This window comes from Loxodonta africana, chromosome 2, assembly GCF_030014295.1.
Source record: "Loxodonta africana isolate mLoxAfr1 chromosome 2, mLoxAfr1.hap2, whole genome shotgun sequence".
Classification (NCBI taxonomy): Eukaryota; Metazoa; Chordata; class Mammalia; order Proboscidea; family Elephantidae; genus Loxodonta; species Loxodonta africana.
Window position 1 is genome coordinate 128,196,246 of NC_087343.1, and position 19,489 is coordinate 128,215,734.

The 19,489-nt window shown below is 34.9% G+C and overlaps 1 protein-coding gene across 1 annotated transcript in view; it reads right to left on the bottom strand.

Moving 5' to 3' along the window:
• Positions 1 to 1,225: 1,225 nt before the first annotated feature.
• SLC27A6 (solute carrier family 27 member 6) overlaps positions 1,226 to 19,489 on the bottom strand; it is a 65,991-nt gene continuing 47,727 nt past the window's right edge. Inside the window, exons 5-10 of the mRNA XM_003404463.3 lie at positions 18,875 to 19,069; positions 13,169 to 13,259; positions 10,049 to 10,244; positions 8,032 to 8,129; positions 6,101 to 6,231; positions 1,226 to 1,780 (exon numbers count right to left, since the gene is read on the bottom strand). Coding sequence (XP_003404511.1) covers positions 1,604 to 1,780; positions 6,101 to 6,231; positions 8,032 to 8,129; positions 10,049 to 10,244; positions 13,169 to 13,259; positions 18,875 to 19,069 — 888 coding nt within the window. The 3' untranslated portion in view covers positions 1,226 to 1,603. The remainder of the gene's footprint in view (positions 1,781 to 6,100; positions 6,232 to 8,031; positions 8,130 to 10,048; positions 10,245 to 13,168; positions 13,260 to 18,874; positions 19,070 to 19,489) is intronic.

Below are 19,489 nucleotides of genomic sequence, written 5' to 3' on the forward strand. Positions count from 1 at the left end.
TGGGAGAAAAATGTCCATCCAGATTTGTAGTAGTGCTTAAAGAGGATAAGTTAAACTATATATAAACACAGAGATGATTTTTTAAACGGGAAAAGTAAAGAATAGCCAAACCATCTATATAAAAATTAAAAGCCAATTTATTCATTTTAGAACTTTTTTTTAGTAAAAGAAATTGATCAATTCACATTTAATATTAGGATAATGACTTTTATTCTTCTATTTATCATGTTTTCTTTAATTCATTTCCTGATTTTTGCAAAATTGATTACATTTTCTTTTTTAATTCTAAAGTTTGACCTTCAATTTCTGTGCTATGCTCCTTGTGGTTAAGCTTTACATTTTAAAAATGCTTTAACATTATAACATTCATTTTCCAAACAATGATAAAAATTACCATCTTCAACTTCTCTTCCAAACAAGTTCTTTACTGTGGAGGAGCTAACAAAGGCAAGGCAAACTTTCTTCTTGATTGTACAGGAAGGTAGGTCTATAGGCACAGGAGATTCTTTATGGTTTTTTTTTTTTCTTTTCACTTTTTCACTTCACAATCCAGCCCCACAATCCCCTCCTACAGAAGATAGTTCATTTTATTAAGAGAGTCATTCTTGTAGTTCTAGCTTTAAGGAAGCACTTGATTCTGGCTCTTCCAGCTTGGGATAAGCACAGTTGTATGACACTATCCTTATAATAACTTTCCCAGTCTACTACTCACAAACCAGTTCAAACTCCAAGCCCTTTCTGCCTCTGATTTTGGTATTAATACCAAGGTTGTATTCTAGTATATTCTTTCCTTGTATTATTAGTGGGTTTTTTAGAGGCCCTGGTGGCACAGTGGGTAGGTGCTCGGCTGATAACCAAAAAGTCAGGAGTTCAAATCCACCAGCCCCACTTCTTGGAAACCCTATGGGGGCAGTTCTGCTCTGTCCTGTAGGGTCACTATGGGTCAGAGTTGACTTAATGGCGATAGGTTTGTTTTTTTTATACCTCGGTTTTTTTTTTTTTTTGTCAATTTGATCCTATTTAAATATCTTCTAAATATTCCTAAGTCCTTTGGGCTTACAAGTTTTCCTGCTCTGTGTTTTCATATCTTTATCATTTTTCTATCATTTTAATGTGAGTTTAAGGGAAAGGAGATATGCATTTAGTCAGCTTCCTTTGACTACGTTTACAATTAAAAAACAACAGAAAAAAATTAAAACACAATATTATTGTAGATGGTTTTTATTAAATTACAGGATGCATAAAAATCAAATATTTGAATAAAATTCAACCATTTATTCAAAGTTAGAATCTTTAAATATTATAAAACTATATTTTTAGTGTCTATACTGTTAATCACTTATATTATCTACTTAAAATCTTTAAAATTATGGCAAATATTTAGGTATGAACTGAATCCCAAAATGGGTAAAAAGGATAATCTATTAAAATTTATATCAATTAAAACATATTAAAATTCTTAATTAAAGTTTTTGCAGATTAAGGAAACACAGTACTTGTTTAATTAATGTTAGTTCCTGTTTCCCATTTCATAATGAAAAATGACATATTCTCCTCTCACTGTTTCTAATAAAGCATATGAAAATCCCCTATATACAATATTTTAAAGTTTTATCTCCCCTAATACAATTTGATGGTAAAGTTCTTTGGTCAGTGGAACATAAGATTTTTTCAAGTTATCCATAAAGTAAAGTGGATCAGAAATTTTCAGTGGGTTAAATCCTTCTTCTACCAATCGGAACTTCTGTAGTTTGAAGGTACCTGTTGTTTCCATTTTTCCCTATAAAACAATGACCATGATGAGTAGAATCATTTAATATTATCTTGTAGTTATGATATATAAATAAAATATTTAAATATAGACTATAATATTTAATTGTAACATTTTTATATCTAATTATCATCTCTATATTTATTAATAATTTCTTTAAACGTTAGAACTAAAAATGCCGTTTAGAACATTTAAATCCTTAGCTTGATTTATACTAGGGATTACCTGTAAACTTTGTTCAAATATTAACTTATTTGATATTTAAGAATTATGAACATAAGTCAATAAACTGATTACAAAACCAAACCAAACCCATTGCCATTGAGTCGATTCTGACTCTTATCAACCCTATAGGAAAGAACAGAACTGTAAATCTTTACAGAAGCAGACTGCCACATCTCTCTCCCATGGAGCAGCTTGTGTGTTCCAACCACTGACCTTTCTCCATTAGTAGCCGAGTGCTTTAACCACTGGGCCACCAGGGCCCTTTGATTACAAGTATGTCTAAAACACATAGGCTTATCTCTTCAATTCAGAGTCAATTAAATACTATGTATAGGGATTGTTCTTAGACACCGAGGAGATATTAGCTCTGAAAGACAGCAATTTCTAATACAAGTACACACAAATGTGCTCCACCAAAGGGGCAGAACAACAACAACAAAACAATCTGTTGCTGTCCAGTCAAGTGGATTCCAACTCACAGCAATGCCATATGTGCTCCATAAGGTTTTCAGGGCCATGATCTTTTGGAAGCAGATCACCAGGCTTTTACTCCAAGGTGCCTCTGGGTAGAGAGCGCTCGTAAAACCTCAGTTCTCAAACTATGCTCTGTAGTACCTCCATGAACTTCCAGGGCCCCCATGGAACATTTTAAATTTTCAGGGAAGACCCAGCAACATCTGTTGGTCACCACTCACAAACTAGCTCACGGTAGTTCACACTTCCACATTAGTTTGGGATATATCCTTTCAATGATATCATCTGCATCTTTGTGAAGCCAGGTTTTTGGTGATAGCTGTGATAGAAACCAAGTACCACCAAAAGTCAGTGTGGAACATGAAATTAGGCTGATTCTGTCTAGTCAAATCTAATTCCAAGTTTTGAAAAGTATATATCTCATTATTTAGTAACCATGGTTATTTAAAAATGAAATAAATGTATTATTGTTTTCTTTTGATTTATACACATTATTTTTTCAAATGGCTATTAATTTGTTATAATATAAATGCTTATTAAGTTGTTTGCACCCAATTAGTGAATAAACAGAACAGTTAGGGATTTGTTTTGGCCCAAGAATGTCATCAAAGAATTACAGGACACTAAAGGTGCCATGAATCTAGAAAGTTTGGGAATCTCTGTCTAAGGATCTTAAGGGAGGTAGAGAACGTATCTCTTTGTGAGAGTCTGAGGTATGGAAAAGCAGCCTTGTTTTAACTGAGATGACAGGAAGAGGCCGTTATAGGCTCTACGAGTACCTCTGACATCTTTACTCATACTTCTGGACTCATTCAAGATTCAGCTTCTTCTTGACTCCCTTCCCTGCTTTCCCCACCTCCTCGTCAGTACCGTCACAGAGTGGTTATATGGGCACACAGATTCTTTTCTCTTTTTTAGAAAGTAGAATCTTAGGGTATTTATATAGTTTGGTGTTCTGCTTGTTTTTAACTTAATGATATATCAGGTAGATTTTCCCAGGTCACACAATTTTCTTAAAATAGCACATTTTAATGGCTTTATAAAATCTCATTTAATTATCATAATTTAATTAACCTTGACCTTATTCTTAAACATATGCAGAATTTCAAAATAATTATGATAAATAACACTTTGAAAAACCTCTCCATATACTGTATAACATTTTTGCATCTTTGAATTCTTTCTAAGGATAAATTTCTGGAAGTGAAATCACTAAGTCAAAATAAATCCAAATTCTAAGAGTCTGATTACATATTACTAAACTGTTTTCTAGAGAACTTACAATTTGTGTTTCTATAGCAGAATAAAAGGGCCAATTTAATTTCATCCCAGCCATAGTCAATATTATCACATTTTAAAAAAACTGTAAATTTGGTAGGCAAAAGTATCCTTTGTTTTTTAATCTTTTCTTTTTTATTTGTGCTAAATAGATTTCTAATAAGATCATTGTTTTAGTAATTTTGCCAGAAGTAACTTTTACCCTTGCATCACTTATATTTATTTTAATTCATTTATCAAATAAATATTTTTGACTGCCACTAAGTGTCAGGCATTGTGCTAATTATAGTTAATACTAAAATGAACGAAATAGTCATGGCCCATGTTCTTTTTAGGTACTTAATGACCCTAAAATATTTTCTAAATTTGTGCAAGGCTGGTCTAGTCATCTAGAGTCATCAATCCTATGCCAAAATATTTCTTCTGTTTAATAAAAGTCAATTTTAGGTTACCTTAGGGGAAAAATGTTTCAAATATTATTCAATCAATCAACTTTCTACTCCGTCAAAATATATTACTTGTCGGGGAGAGGACAGCTAAGCAGGTGGGAGCTGGGTGTGATTATAAAAGGGCAACATGAAGGATACTTGTGCTGGGATTGTTTGGTATCTTGACTATGGTGGTGAGTATATGAACCTACAAAGGTGATAAAAGTGTATAGAACTCACTGTACTCACACAGGCATTCACACACACAAATGAGTACAAGTAAAACTGGAGACATGGGTGGATTGTATCAATGCCTCAATGTCAATATCCTGGTGGTGATATTATACTATAGTTTTGCAAAATGATACCACTGGTGGAAACTGGGTAAAGAGTACACAGGATCACTCTGTATTGTTTCTTACAACTGCGTGTGAATCTATAATTATCCAAATAAAAATTCCTATTAAAATATATTATTCCTGCTTTAATTTACTTACCTCTAGTATTTCAGAGGTATGCTATAAAAAATAATCTGAGACAATGTATACAAAAGCTCTTAAAAATAAAAAATGCTATGCAAATAAAATACATATTTATTACAGTTCAGATAATGTGTCCCATTGACCAAACAATGATTTGTACATGAAGATTACTCAGCAAATGCTTTAAAAAGGAATATGATACCTTCTTTGCTCCTTTAGACATTGTCATGGATGGAATTGTGTCCCCCAAAAATACGTGTATCAATTTGGCTAGGCCATGATTCCCAGTATTGTATGATTGTCTACCGTTCTGTTATCTGATGTGCTTTTCCTATGTGTTATAAATCCAATCTCTATGATGTTAATGAGGTGGGATAGGCGAAAGTTACCTTAAAATGAGGCAGGACTCAATCTACAAGATTAGATTGTGTCTTGAGCCAATCTCTTTTGAAATACAAAAGAGAGAAGAAAGCAGAGATACAGGGAAACCTCACACCACCAAGAAAGCAGCATCGGGAGCAGAGCATGTCCTTTGGACCTGGGGTCCCTGTGCTGAGAAGCTACTAGACCAGGTGAAGATTGATGACAAGGACTTTGCTCCAGAGCTGACAGAGAAAGCCTTCCCCTGAAGCTGATACCCTGAATTTGGACTTCTAGCCTACTAGACTGTGAGAGAATAAACTTCTGTTTGTTAAAGCCATCCACTTGTGGTATTTCTGTTTAAGCAGCACTAGATGACTAAGACAGACATCTAATAGCAATATAAAAATGTATCCAAAAAAAAAAAGTCCATGTAATTGGATATTGACAGATGATGAATACTAGTAGCTTTGGGAAATTATATTTGAGGCACAAGACTAAATAAATGTAAGACTGACTAAATGAGCAAGTAAAGTTAGTTCAGTAGCTGAGTAAATTTGTTTTCTAACAGGAGAAAGCCCTCTTCCCAAAACAAATGAGCTCGAAATTCCCCAAGGGGAAGCAAGATTGCTTAAAGCCAATTGCCTTTAGGTTCTGCACACTTCCGAAGATGCCCTGATGTATGCTTGTGGTGGAACCTAATTTTAGGCACAGTACATCAAATGTCATAACACGGTTCGTGTAACCTGTGGCTTTGGCTTGCCACTGTCACTGAGACCATCATTTTGCTATGAGGTCCTGACTGAAGAGGAAGAGGGCAATTTTATAGTCAAAGCTCAAAGACATCCTAGCATTTCATCATGATCTCTTCTATAATGAAGCTTCAAATATGGAATAAATTAGCATCAACTCTACATCCCAATGCTTCTCACTATGCATCTTGAAATTTTCCAATATGAATAAAATGTACACATTATCTAAAGGATACAATAGTGTTTTGTAATTAAACCATCTTTTTTTTTTTTTTTTTTCCTGGTTTCCTGGAGTTAACTTTGATGTGTAAATTCAAACAGTAAAATTACCTGAATTCTTAAAAACCGTGGGCAGGCATAACCTGGCAGAAATGTTACTACTTGATCATAAAATTTTTTCAGGTCTAACGACTTATTTGGTTTTAAAATAATCGAAGCCATCCCTGTTTTTCCTTCAAAATCTGAAAAATAAAGTTCAAAACAGAGTCAATTTTATAAGATTTTTTTTTTTTTAGAATCCTGGCACATGCATACTAATTGCCACAAATAAACCAAAAAAAAAAAAAAAAAACCTGTGTCAGTCAAGTCGATTCCGACTCATAGCAATCCTATAGGACAGAGTAGAACTGCCCCATAGAGTTTCCAAGGAGCGCCTGGTGGATTTGAACTGCCAACCTTTGGGTTAGCAGCTGTAGCACTTAACCATTACGCCACCAGGGTAGAGACATTAAATCTTGCAGCAACAGCAACTCAGTTGTAGCCTACGTAAATGAGTCTGTGTCCTTCCCTGAGCATATTACATAAAACCAAAACCAAACCTGCTGCCGCTGAGTGGATTCTGACTCATGGTAACCCATGTGTCACAGGGCAGAACTGCTACATAGGGTTTTCTTGGCTATAAATCTTTACAGACATAGACTGCCAGGCCTTTCTTCTGCAGCACTGCTGTGTGGGTTCAAACTGCCGATCTTTAGGTTAGTAATAGAGAACAAATCATCTGAGCTACCCAGGGACCTAGCATCTTATATACTCCCTAGAAATTTAGGAACAGGGAATGCTAAAATTGCTTTCAAATTGCCTATACCACAGAAATGAAATAGATGTAATAGAAAACATCATAAATGACCCATAATTTGCATCCAACCACCACTAGTGAAAAATATTAAGACACTTATTTAAAGGTAGATATATTCCAGCAAAGGAGCTCTGGTGGCACAGTGGTTAAGTGCTTGGCTGCTAACTGAAAGGTCAGGGGTTTGAACCCACCAGCTGCTCCTCAGGAGAAACACACGGTAGTCTGCTTTCATAAAGATTACAGCCTTGGAATCCGTAATGCAGCAGTTCTACTCTGTCCTACAGGGTCACTATGAGTTGGAATCAACTCGACAGCAAAGGTTTTTTTTTTTGGGGGGGGTAAATATTCCAGCATAAATGTCTATTTTAAGCATTAATTTAAAAACATATTTTTAAGTTAAGAGACTGGCAACTGGTATCTCCACAACGAATTTCATAGATTATTTACTGCTTATCATGCTACCGAGGGCTCTTTACAGTGGATCAGAACCCCATATACTTTTTTTTAACACCCAGTGACCGTCTAGTCTATTAAATAAACATCCCCTTCCTCCACCCTCCTGTCCACACATTCCCACCCTCAATGTCCTCTGCACCTCAAGCATTAGCTGGAAAGGATTGTCATTTGTATAAAAAGACAGTGAAGGGAACAGCTGTCCTGTGACTTGAGAACGGTCAGTCCTCTGTTGCATTTTCACCATCATGAGAAAATCCTCACATGCATATTTATAAAGATAAATGAGGCAAAACAGACTTAAAAATAATCTTAACAAGGAACCCAGGTGTGAAATTTCTTGAAACAAAGACCCACCTTAAGTACAAATCAGTGCTATCAGACATTTAAACTACAATATGTGTGTGTTTAGTGGTATGTATAAACAACAGTCATCAAGAAAAACAGTAATAGACTATTGAAAAGGTGGGTAACTATTTTCAACCAATGAGTCACTGACCAGAGTTTTCAAGTTCTGCTTAAAAAAACACACAGACATTACAATTCTGTTTGTACCTTTCTCTTGATGTGACTCCTGGTGTGTCAGCCTTGTCAATGGCATTACTTGCCAAGACAAAGATATTTATTTTAATATTTAAAATTAAAATGTTTAATCAGTAAGATAGTTGTACAACTAAAGAAGGGTGTTACACTGTACTCAAATATCCTTTCAAAACCTGAAATCTATTCATACCTGGTACAACTACACCATATACGCTTGCTTCCTGTATGAAATCCAACATTGCAACAATATCAGCAACCTCTGTGGTTGCAACATTTTCTCCTTTCCATCTAAACAAAAGCATATTCCAGTCAGTGAACTGTATTTGAAGAAGTAGATTCCCAGTTTTACTTTCAGTGCCTTGAATTTTTGGCTCTGTGCAAGGACCCAGTGACCAAAAACAATGCCAGCTTGCAAAATGAAACACATTTCTAAGGAAGCATTTTGTTGGTAATTCAACATATATAAAACAAATACGTATATATATACAGTACTTTAGATGAAAGTTTACAGAACAAACTGGCTTCTCATTAAACAATTAGTACACATATTGTTTTGTGACATCGGCTGCCAACCCCACGACATGTCAGCACTCTCCCCTTCTCCACCTTAGGTTGCCCGTTAACAGCTTTCCTGTCCCTTCCTGCGTTCTTATCCTTGCCCCTGGGCCGGTGTGCTCATTTAGTCTCACATTGTTTTATGGGCCTGTCTAATCTTTGGCTGAAGGGTGAACCTTAGGAGTGACTTCATTACTAAGCTAAAAGGGTGTCTTGGGACCATACTCTCAGGATTTCTCCAGTCTCTGACAGACCAGTAAGTTTGGTCTTTTTTTTTTTCTTTTTTTGTGAGTTAGAATTTTGTTCTACATTTTTCTCCAGCTCTGTCCAGGACTCTCTATTGTGATCCCCATCAGAGCAGTCAGTGGTGGTAGCTGGGCAACATCTAGTTGTGCTGGACGCAGTCTGGCGGAGGCCATTGTACTTGTGGTCCATTAGTCATTTGGGCTAATCTTTCCCTGTGCCTTTGGTTTTCTTCATTCTCCCTTGCTCCAGATGGGGTGAGACCAGTGGAGTACCTTGGATGGCTGCTCACAGGCTTTTAAAACCCCAGACTCTACTCACCAAAGTAGAATGTAGAACATTTTCTTTATGAACTATGTTTTGCCAGTTGAGCCAGATGTTACTCGAGACCATGGTCCCCACAGCTCTCAGCCCAGTAATTCGGTCCCTCAGGGAGTTTGGATGTGTCTGTGGAGCCTCCATGACCTTGCCTTGGTCAAGTTGTGCTGGCTTCCCCAGTACTGTGTCTTACCCTTCTCCAAAGAGTATATATATATATTTTTAAATTAAAATTATTTTATCCATGTTTAGCTATTATAAATTGGTTACAATAAAATGGCTTTTATAATATTCCATAAAAATAAAATAAATAAATAATGATAAATCCCCTTTTATTTTGTAATGTCATAACTTTAAAGCACAAAGCATTCCCTATCTCTAGTGACAGGGATATAAAAAAATTAAAAGAAAAAGGATAGTTGTGTTTCAGTATACTGACCCCTTCTAATTCCTAACTATTAATCAGTTTGGCTCCTTTAGTGCATTAAGAATGAATATTTTACTTTAATTAGAATAATTTTACATAAAATGAGCTTGTTTATAACATGGTACAAGAAGGCAAGGAAGTAGGAAGTATAATTCATGCATTCAAACATTCGTTGAATTCCTAGTGTATGCCCTTCACTGTTCTATAGTTCTTTACTAAAAAAGTTCTTTACTAGTAAAGCAAAATAATTTAATAGACATAAAGTAATCTTAAGGAGTTAAACAAGGAAAAATAAGAAAAGGAAATTTTGCTATTTCAATTTTTTTTGTCATTAGGTCAAGAATTAGACCAAATTGGGTTTTCTGTTTTAAGCCTACCATATAGCACTTTATGTGTGCCAACCTGTTATATATTCTATAAAAACAGCTCACTGATTTGGACCAAAATGATTCCCTAAAATGATTATAAAAATTGACATAAAATTTACCGCTCAATCTAGAAACAGATGGCCAATGAGTTTTTAAATGGGGGAGAGAATGTATACATAAAATAGCTCTGACTGGCTCCTGAAGGTTAAAGAGCGTGTGGTCTCCAACATTTCCACAGAGCCTTGCTCGGCGTGCAGTTCCAGCACAGAATAAGCAGTGCATCTGGTACTTCATACCTGAAAGTGTCCCCAGTACGGTCCCAAAAGTAAAGGAAATCCTGGTCTTGCACTAGTAAGTCTCCTGTGTTAAAGTAAACATCTCCCTTCTTAAAGACATCATAAAGCAATTTCTTTCCTGTATACTTCTTATTCCCAGCATGACCGAAGAATGGATGCTGCGCACTCACTGGAGCAATCAGAAGTCCAGGCTCTCCTGCGAGAGACAGAGAAGGGCGTTTCTTCAGCCATCTGATTAAGGCTGCTACATTACACAAGCATGTAACCGAATTATATCTGGCCAACAAAACCAATGTTGCTCATCTCTCCTTCCCCTGAACTTATTTTTATTACATTTGATATCACTTAACGCTGGGTACCTGTTACTAGCACATCCCTTCACAGCTTGCCACAATCACAGATTACTTTCCAAACCAAAAGGGAATTGAATAAAAGGAAAGATGTATTAAGTTTCTTTTACATTCTGGGTGCATAAAGCAATAGCTATTTTTGGTTTTGGATTGTATAGATATTAACACTGTTAATAAGACAACTATATAAAGAACAATGTTAATAATAATTTTAATAAAATGATGGTAGTTGCCATACTTATTGGGCACTTAATATGTGTCAAGCACCATGAACACTTTGCAACTGTCTTCTTGTCTATTCTTCACAGAAAACCTTTTATAATTTCTCTTTCACAGGGAAGTAACTAGGGTGAAGTAAGTTGACCAAACCAAAGAGAGGAGAATGTACCTAGAATTTAACTTAAGACTATGATTTTGCAACAAGGTTTCTGTGTAATACTATCTTTGATCCAATTAAAATGTTATTAAAGTTTAAGAAAATGTTTATTCCTGTGGGATGTTATTCCAGGAATCCTCAATAAGAAAGAGAGGATACTTTGAAAAAATCTCCCATTCACTGAAACTTATTAGCTTTACTTATACATAGACATAGCTTCTGAAATAATTTTCCAATCAAACACATCCAAATTAATAAAGATTTTACCCAGCAATCTGCAAGGTAAAAAGCTGCCTTGGGAGGCTCAAAACCCAAAACCAAACCTACTGCTGTCGAGTCAATTCCAACTCATAGGGACCCTATCGGACAGAGTAGAACTGCTCCATAGAGTTTCCAAGGAACACCTGGCAGATTTGAACTGCCGACCTCTTGGTTAGCAGCCATAGCACTTAACCACTACACCACCACGGTTTCCTTGGGGGACTCACTGCCCCAAATTGTCAAAGCCATTGTTTATTTGCTTTGCTTATTGTAAAGAGATATAATATCCATGTGGTGGGTTAGACAGGGTTGGATTCTAGCAAGCCATAAAGCAATTTATGTCATTTTAACACTGTATTTATCTTCCATTGCTCCCATTCCTCCTGGCATTCTGGCTTCCAAGGGCACACAGGCCACTGGTCCAAACAAGCCTTCTCTGCTACAGCAGAGGCCCCATCATTGTTAACATCATTGTCATCACCATCACTATCATAATAATAATCATTACCGTGGTTATATTTATTGAGTACTCCCTAGGTACCAGACACTATTTTGAGAGTTTTATATATGTCCAGTCTAATCTTCATGACAAACCTTTAAGGTAGGCACTGACATTATCTTCATCTTACAGGTGACAAAACAGAGGCAGAAAAGTAATTTGCCCGGTATCATATAGATACCAAGTGTCAGAGGTGGAGTTTACCCAGGTCCATCTGATTCCAAAGCCTCACTCCTCATTGCATTTCTGTTGGTCTACATTCCCTACATTTTGAAAATTTCCAAGCCTGTTAAATCTTCTTAAAATTTCGGCTTTTGTTTTGTTTTTCTTCTTCAGTACATATGGGATAGCTGCTTCCCCGACAAATTAAATACTGCAAAAGCTTAAACAGGTCATAGTGTATTCATATCTATCCCATCTAGGCATCATGTATGTTATAAATTTACACAACACCTTAATGGAAAAAAAAATACTGTGTAGCTCATAATGAGAATTCCAAACAGCAAAGTGAATATTTGGGGTTAACAAGCTTTTTAAGAAACCCTGAGGTTACGTAAGCATTGTTCTGGGATTTGACTTCCAATTATCAGATATCACTATAATCATAATAAATAAAACACCATAGAAAAGTATTTAAATAAAGTTATTTGCATCTCTTTGGGAATTGCTGGTCATTTGAACATTGTCTGTAAAGTTGAGTTAGGGATGCATATTTGATAAATGTCCTTAGACTTGAAATTCAGACAATTGGGAGATTTATTTTTTAATAGGTAAGACTTATATATTTTTTCAACCTGCCAGCTACCAGAAAATAAAAACTGGTTGGAAATCTTACATCCACATATGAAGTAAAAATTTAGGAAATTATCTTTGAAATATAGTTTAAACATGCTGGAAGACAGAAAAAAGTAAATTGGACCTTAGCCTGAATCTTCAAATGATTCCTAGTGCGTGTCTCTGCATTTTACTTTCTAGCTTGATTATAAGCAGAAGAAAGTTAATTGGAGCACTTTCTTTCATTAACATTTCTAACCTAAAATTGTGAGAAAGTCTCTGTTGGTGGGTGAAGAGGGGTGAGGAGAAGTAGAGAAAGGAACAGGTCATATTCTAGGCCCTCTGCAGCGCTTTGCATATATTATCTCATTTAATTGTCGATAATAACCTTATGAAATAAATATTGTCACCTCTCTAGTATGTGAAGAAAAGAACACCCAGAGAGGTTGAGTAACCTGCCAAAAGTTGCACAGTTTATAAGTATCAGAGTCCAAATTTAAACCTAAGTCTGCCTGACTTTTCACTATACCTAGAATAACTGGAATGATAAATTATCATTTTTTTAACATTATATTTTATTGATATAGGACATTAGACTCATGCCATTATTGCAAAACTAGAAGCGATATATTAAGGAAAATATGAGCCAAATAGTTATCACTTTCAAATTATAATAATTTACCATCTGAGTGACCCCATTGGGGCTCTTAAAATCTAATAATTAAACAATTTACCTGCACTGAAATTCTTAATAAGTCAAATTACACAGTTGAAATAACCATTTTTTCTAGATTTAGTAGTAATTAAATAGATATTCAATAAGTTTGCTTGAAGGAACATTTCAAATACAAGAATCTTACCTTTTTTCACACTACTGCACCAGCCCTGTTCATTTCTAATGGGTTCATCTTTCTGAAAATCATATTTTATCAAGTCAAAAGCAAAAAGAAGCTGTAAAAACAAACAAAAATGAGTATTTAGTTATTTATTTGTGCAATGACATCTACTGGTAGTAGATTTTGTGCTGTCAATTAAATAATTAGAATGTGGATTTAATAAAGCAAGTAACTTGAGCTGATGAAAAATTAAATAAATATATGAAAGTAAAAACTGAAGTAGGAATGCCCCATAGGGTTTCCAAGGACGCAGGCTGGTGGATTCGAACTGCTGACCTTTTGGTTAGCACCCAAGCTCTTAACCACTATGCCACCAGGGCTCTAGAAGTTATTAGTAAACAGCATTTATTGCCATTTATTTTCATTTTTTTATGTTGTACTTTACCTTAGCAAAACACTAATAATTTTAACGATGAAAGAATGATATCAAAGCATAAGAAGCAATTCATATATTCAACTGCATACTCCAGTAGCTATAGGCTTACTAGACCACTTTTCATGCCATCTCTTTTTTGCGGTCATTCAAAATATCCCCATGGAGTGGAAAGTTTTAATACAACTAAATTGTACACTATGTGAATGCAAGAACTTTGTTGTTTATTCTTTCCTCACAGTCCCTAGAAAAATGACCAGACACCTAAAAAGTATTTCTTACCTTGACACCTACTTTGACGTTTTCCTCTGGGCGTTTCACCTTAATGCCCTCAAACTAACACTTAGCATTTCTGTACGCTGTGGACATGAGATGGCAATTTGCCAGAACATCCTCATCCTGTTGGGAAGCAAGCCCCATCTCCCCTCATTCCCCAACATTCCCAACTCCCCAGCCCCTGTGATGTCATTCAGATTCATAGATCTGCTAATTCTGACCTTGGTAGAAACCTGCAGATTGGTTTAGTATAACCCCCTCATTTTACATAGAAGAAAACTGAGGTTTTACATATCAAAAAATGTGCAATCATACTAAATTAGAAAGTAGTAAATTAACATGCAAGCAATAAAATGAAGTGAGAAAAATGATTTTTAAAAAAGGACAAATTAGAATAAATGAAAAAGGACAGAATAAATATAGAAAGCAAGAGAGAGAGTGCTTCTGGGCTTAATCTCAGAAAAATTAGGGTGTAATTAGAATCACAATTATTTGAATTAAAATATGAATGAGAACAACGAATATCAATTGAGCAACTACTGTATGCCAGACACTGTGCTAGGAGCATAAGAACAAAATTTAATCATCAAAACACCCTATGTGGTAGGAATTACTATCATCCTATTTTAAAACGAGGGCAAGGAAACAGCAAAATAAAATATATTGTTTTTCTGAACATAAAGATTCTTTATTAATATGCAAGCTTGCATGTCATTGGTCTTTGTCTGTAATTGGGGTGACAGGATATTGGCCACTTGCCCAAAGGCCAGCAGAAAGACATTCCAGAAGCTCCGGAACTGCATTTATCATCTTGGCCAAACAAGAACAAAAGCCCTGTTCATTACCCATTCTTTTCTCTCCTGTTTTAACATGCTTTGTTTTCTAGAAAATTTGCCAGCAACTGATGATATCAGCTGTAATGTTATTTCTTTTCGGTTCATTTGAACCCATGTGTGTAGGTGAGAGTCTTTATACACCAACTCTCCCTTCAGTGTGTCTGTTATAGTAGACGTCATGGTTAGAAAACGGGTAAAATTATTATTTGCCTGTACATTTTATTGTGTTTGTGTGATTCTTTAAGCCTATCTGTCTCATTCCCTGACAATGTCTATACTCCCTTTTATTATTAAGTCCTTTAATGTGGTGTGCGTTCATCCCTGTAATATTTTCTTTTCTTTGAGCTGGGCGTGCTTACTTTTCAACTGCTTATGTTGATTTATATCTTCCTTGAATCTTCCTCCTCTGTGATCTCTTATTCTTAAAAAGAATGGTACAATTTTTGAGCCTGTGGGAAGTTGGTTTTCTAAACATTTTCTGGGCATTTCAGAATACTTCGTATTTTAATGTATACTCATATTTTTTTCACCTGCCTTTCATTTAAATTCAGTATCTCACTTTTTTCAAGTTTTATGTCCTTTATGGGTTTCATTTTCGTTCTTTCCTGTTGTGGGTTGAATCATGTGCCCCCAAAAGATGCGCTGACATTCTAACCCCCAGTACCTGTGAATATGACCTTACATGGAAATAGGGTCTTTGCAGTTCGAATCAAGTTAAGGTGAGGTTATAGTGGCTTAGGGTAGGCCCTAATGTAATGGGACTGGTGTGCTTACAAGATGAGGAGAAGAAACACAGACAGACACACAAACGAGCAATGCCGTATGAAACAGAGGCAGAAATTGGAGTGATGTCTCCACAAGGCAAGGAACACGAGAAGCTAGAAGAGAAGTGTGGAACAGATTCTCCCTCAGGCTCTCCACTAGGGACTAATCCTGCTGACACTTTGATCTTGAACTTCTAGCCTCTAGAACTGTGAGAAAATAACTGTCTGTTGTTTTAAGTCACCCAGTCTGTGGTAACTGGTTATGCCAGCACTGGGAAATGAATACACTTCTGAGTTATTATCCCCAGATGAAATACCGTAAAAAAGGAGAAAGCAGTCCATAACTTGTACTTCGGTTTGCCTCTCAAATACACTGTTAATGAATTTTCTATATTGTTTGCCTTGGGGGCACATATGGAGTACCTGTCCCTTTAGTTTTATGTATTTAAATAGTAAGTGTAGCACACAGGAAGGACCTTAAAGTCACAGAAACTGTTGCTGCCTTATCTTTCTCCTTCATTTGTGACATTCTCTATCCCTTTGGAAGCTGACTCCCCTCTGAAACAGTAAGTGGAATCTGCCATCAGGTATATACATTTTTGGGAGAAACACTTATTAAATCTCCCCATCTACTTAGGAAACAAAGTTCTTGGTCCAATTTTTTTTGACTACCTGCTATATAACAAAACAACATGCCAAAGAAACGATAACGCAGAGGCTAGAGTCCACATGGCATTAGGAACAATTGTTTTTTTTTTTTTTTTCATTTCCAAACTTAAAAAAAAGATGAGTTGAACAGTCAGAAGTTTTCCAGCTAAATTGGAAACAATCATGACATCTTGTATTAGTCATAGTTATCACAGCCTGACAGGGAACTGAAAATATTAGAAAATCAAGTTGGAAGTCAAGCCAATACTATAAATTACAAATCTTCATTGTACTCCTGTTAGATGATTACTTTGCAATGACTCAGCTTCCGTAAAGGGCCTTAATATAAATACCAAATTTGTACTGGAACCAGTGTGATGAACTGAGAAAATTAACTGCAAGGAACGTAAAACTCAGTAATATCACCACTTACATCCCCAAATACTTTTTGCTCAGAATGCAGATGCATTTCTGGAATTTCCCTCAGAATCCCAAAAGAATGCATTATAAAAATGGTTTGCATCTTCTTTAGGTTCATAACATTAGATCAGCTTACACCAGATTTGAATAAGTAGCCTGACTAAGAAGGTGAGCAGCTGCAGCATGGAAAACATATATATGTCAATTACTTCTAGCTATTGAAAAAAAAAAGAAAATTACCACAGACTAGAAGACAAATACTTCTTTTTCTTTGCTTCCAGGTATTCTTTGATGTCTGTCAGTTTACTATACAGAAAACTTATTCTATAAAACTAAAGAAGCTGGGAATGTGAGTAATTCAGATGAACCAAGATTTGCACTGTGGAATTCTTAAAGATATTTTCAAAAGCACTTCTACAAATGGAAATTGTTAATATCTCCTTGGGTAGCATGCTCTGGAAACCTCATGAGCAATGTGATGGGATCATTCTACTCTCAAGGCTCATGTGAGGCCATTGAGAAAGCATAGCTAAAGAGAGAGATTATTGACCAAAAAAGACTATCTTCATACATGTATGTCTATGACTGGCACCAGCCTGTCAACTCTGTCTTTGCACTGTCCGTGTCAGGGTTGAGAGTCGTAAAATGAGTGGAGAATTTTTTTCTCCTTTCCTACTGTCTGGAATACTTTATCAGATTGGAATTATTTGCCTTTTGAATATTTGGCAGACTTACTGAGGAAGCTATCTGGAACCAGGGGAAAATTTTTGAGTATTCATTTTAGTGTGATAAGATAAACCTGGAATCAGTTTTGGTAAGTTGTATTTTTCTAGGAATTTTATCCAATTCATCTAAACTTACATACTTATTGATATGAAGTAATTCAACATATCCTCTAATTATTGTCTTAATGTCTAAAGCATCTGTGGCAATGTCTCCTTTTCTATTCCTGATATTAATTATTTGTGCCTTCTTTTTCCTTATCAATCAATCAATATTATTTTGTACTTAAAAATTATATTTTATCTTTTTGGACACTTCTTACTAAATGTTTCTTTTCAATTTTATTAATTTCTTCTCCTTATGATTCCTTTCCTTTTGTTTTCTTTGAGCTTATTTTAGTGTCTTTTAAAAATTAACTTACAGAGATGTTTAGCTCACTAATTTTCAGTTGTTCATAGCTGAATCCATAAGTTCTGAAATGCAGTATTTTCATTATGATTCAGTTAAAAACATTTTCTCATTTCTATCATGATTTTTTGACTGTGGAAATTCAAAGGTATTAATTTTCAAACACATAGGATATTATCTAGCTGTCTTTTTATTTATTTCTAGCATAATTGAACTTTTGTCAGAAAGCAGTTCATATGTATGCAATCCTTTGATGTTTTTTAGAATTCCTTAAGTGGCCTAGTAAATTTCTGAAATGTTGCACACCTGCTTGAAAAGAATGCGTATTCTTCAATTGTTAGATGCAGTGTCTTATATATATCCATTATATCAGGTAGTTTTCTTATTATGTTATTAAATTGTTCTATATTATTAAAGGTATTTTTTTCTGATTGTTCCATCAGATACTGAAAGAGCTGTAATAAAATATGCTATTATGATGGCACTGGGTTATTATGATTTGGATTTGTTTATTTCCCCTTGAGGTTTTATTAATTTTGCTTTATAAATTTTGAGATTCTTATTTTTATTTCACCATTTTTTTTAAATACTTTTATTGAGTATAAATTCTAGTTTGACAGTTATTTTCTGCAAACAGGTAAAAGAAACACTGTCCACTGCCTTTTATCTTCCATATTTGCTATTGAAAAATCAGCTGTCAATCTTGTACTACTATAAAGAAGATTTCTTTGGCTATGTTTAAGATTTCAGTGGCATCTTGACATAGTTGAAAAAAAAATTAGAAGCCTCTGTATATAGTGCTGACTGGTATAAAAGATGAAGGATAAGTAGAAACGGTAGATTGAAAATATTCAAGGAAAATGGAAAGAATCAAATTAACATATGTCTGGGCCTATGCTTGTTTATATATTATGTCATTAAATTTCAAAGCTGACTGAAAGAATTAAGTATTATTATCCCTATTTTATAAAGGGAACACATAGGAGATGGTTCTAACGTTATTAAGCTAAAGAAGATGCAAACCATTTTTACCTATGCAAACCATTTTTTTTTTTTACCTGTAGCACCGGATTTCACCTAGAGGTAACCACCTTATGTACAGAGGTTCTCAACTTAAAACAAAAAGTGACAATTCTACCATAATTTAAAGTACAAAGTCTTTAAGGGGGTTAGCAGACCTCAACGTATTTCTTTTGTAAAAAAAAAAAAATACTATACTTACTTTGTAAAAGAAATTTGTTCTCCCAAGTGATCCAATTTTCCCAGTGTGATTCATGAAAGAAATGTTTCCTTCAGTTGCTCCATAAAGTTCACACATCTTAATATTTCCAAATCTGTCTAAAAATTCTCTCCATACATTGCTCCGTACACCATTTCCAATTGCCAGACGCACTTGATGATCCTTTTCTCCTTCTTGCTGTTAGAAGAGATTTTACTTGTAATTGGTTAAGTTCAGTTCCTGATACTTATTATTATAATTACTATTATTATTTAAATGAAGAATAGCCAGAAGTAAGTTGCATATGTGTAATAACTGAAGTTAAAAAAAAGAAAATCAAGTAAGCTTGTTGAAGAACTGGGTTTAATAACTAATATAAATAAGCCTGGACCAGAGTTACATATTTTTTTTTTATATCCCCATATCTGGGAAAAGCTCTTCCTAAATTCCAGACTACTGAAGGTTTTTTTTTGGTGGGGGGGGGGGGCGGTGGGAGGATAGAGATCTGGTGCTGAAGACATCATACTTTAGGAAAAAGCATTACTTAAAAAAAATTATAAACTAGACTTGGTTTTGTACTAACAGTTCTATAATTTATTATCTCTATAACTTTGAATG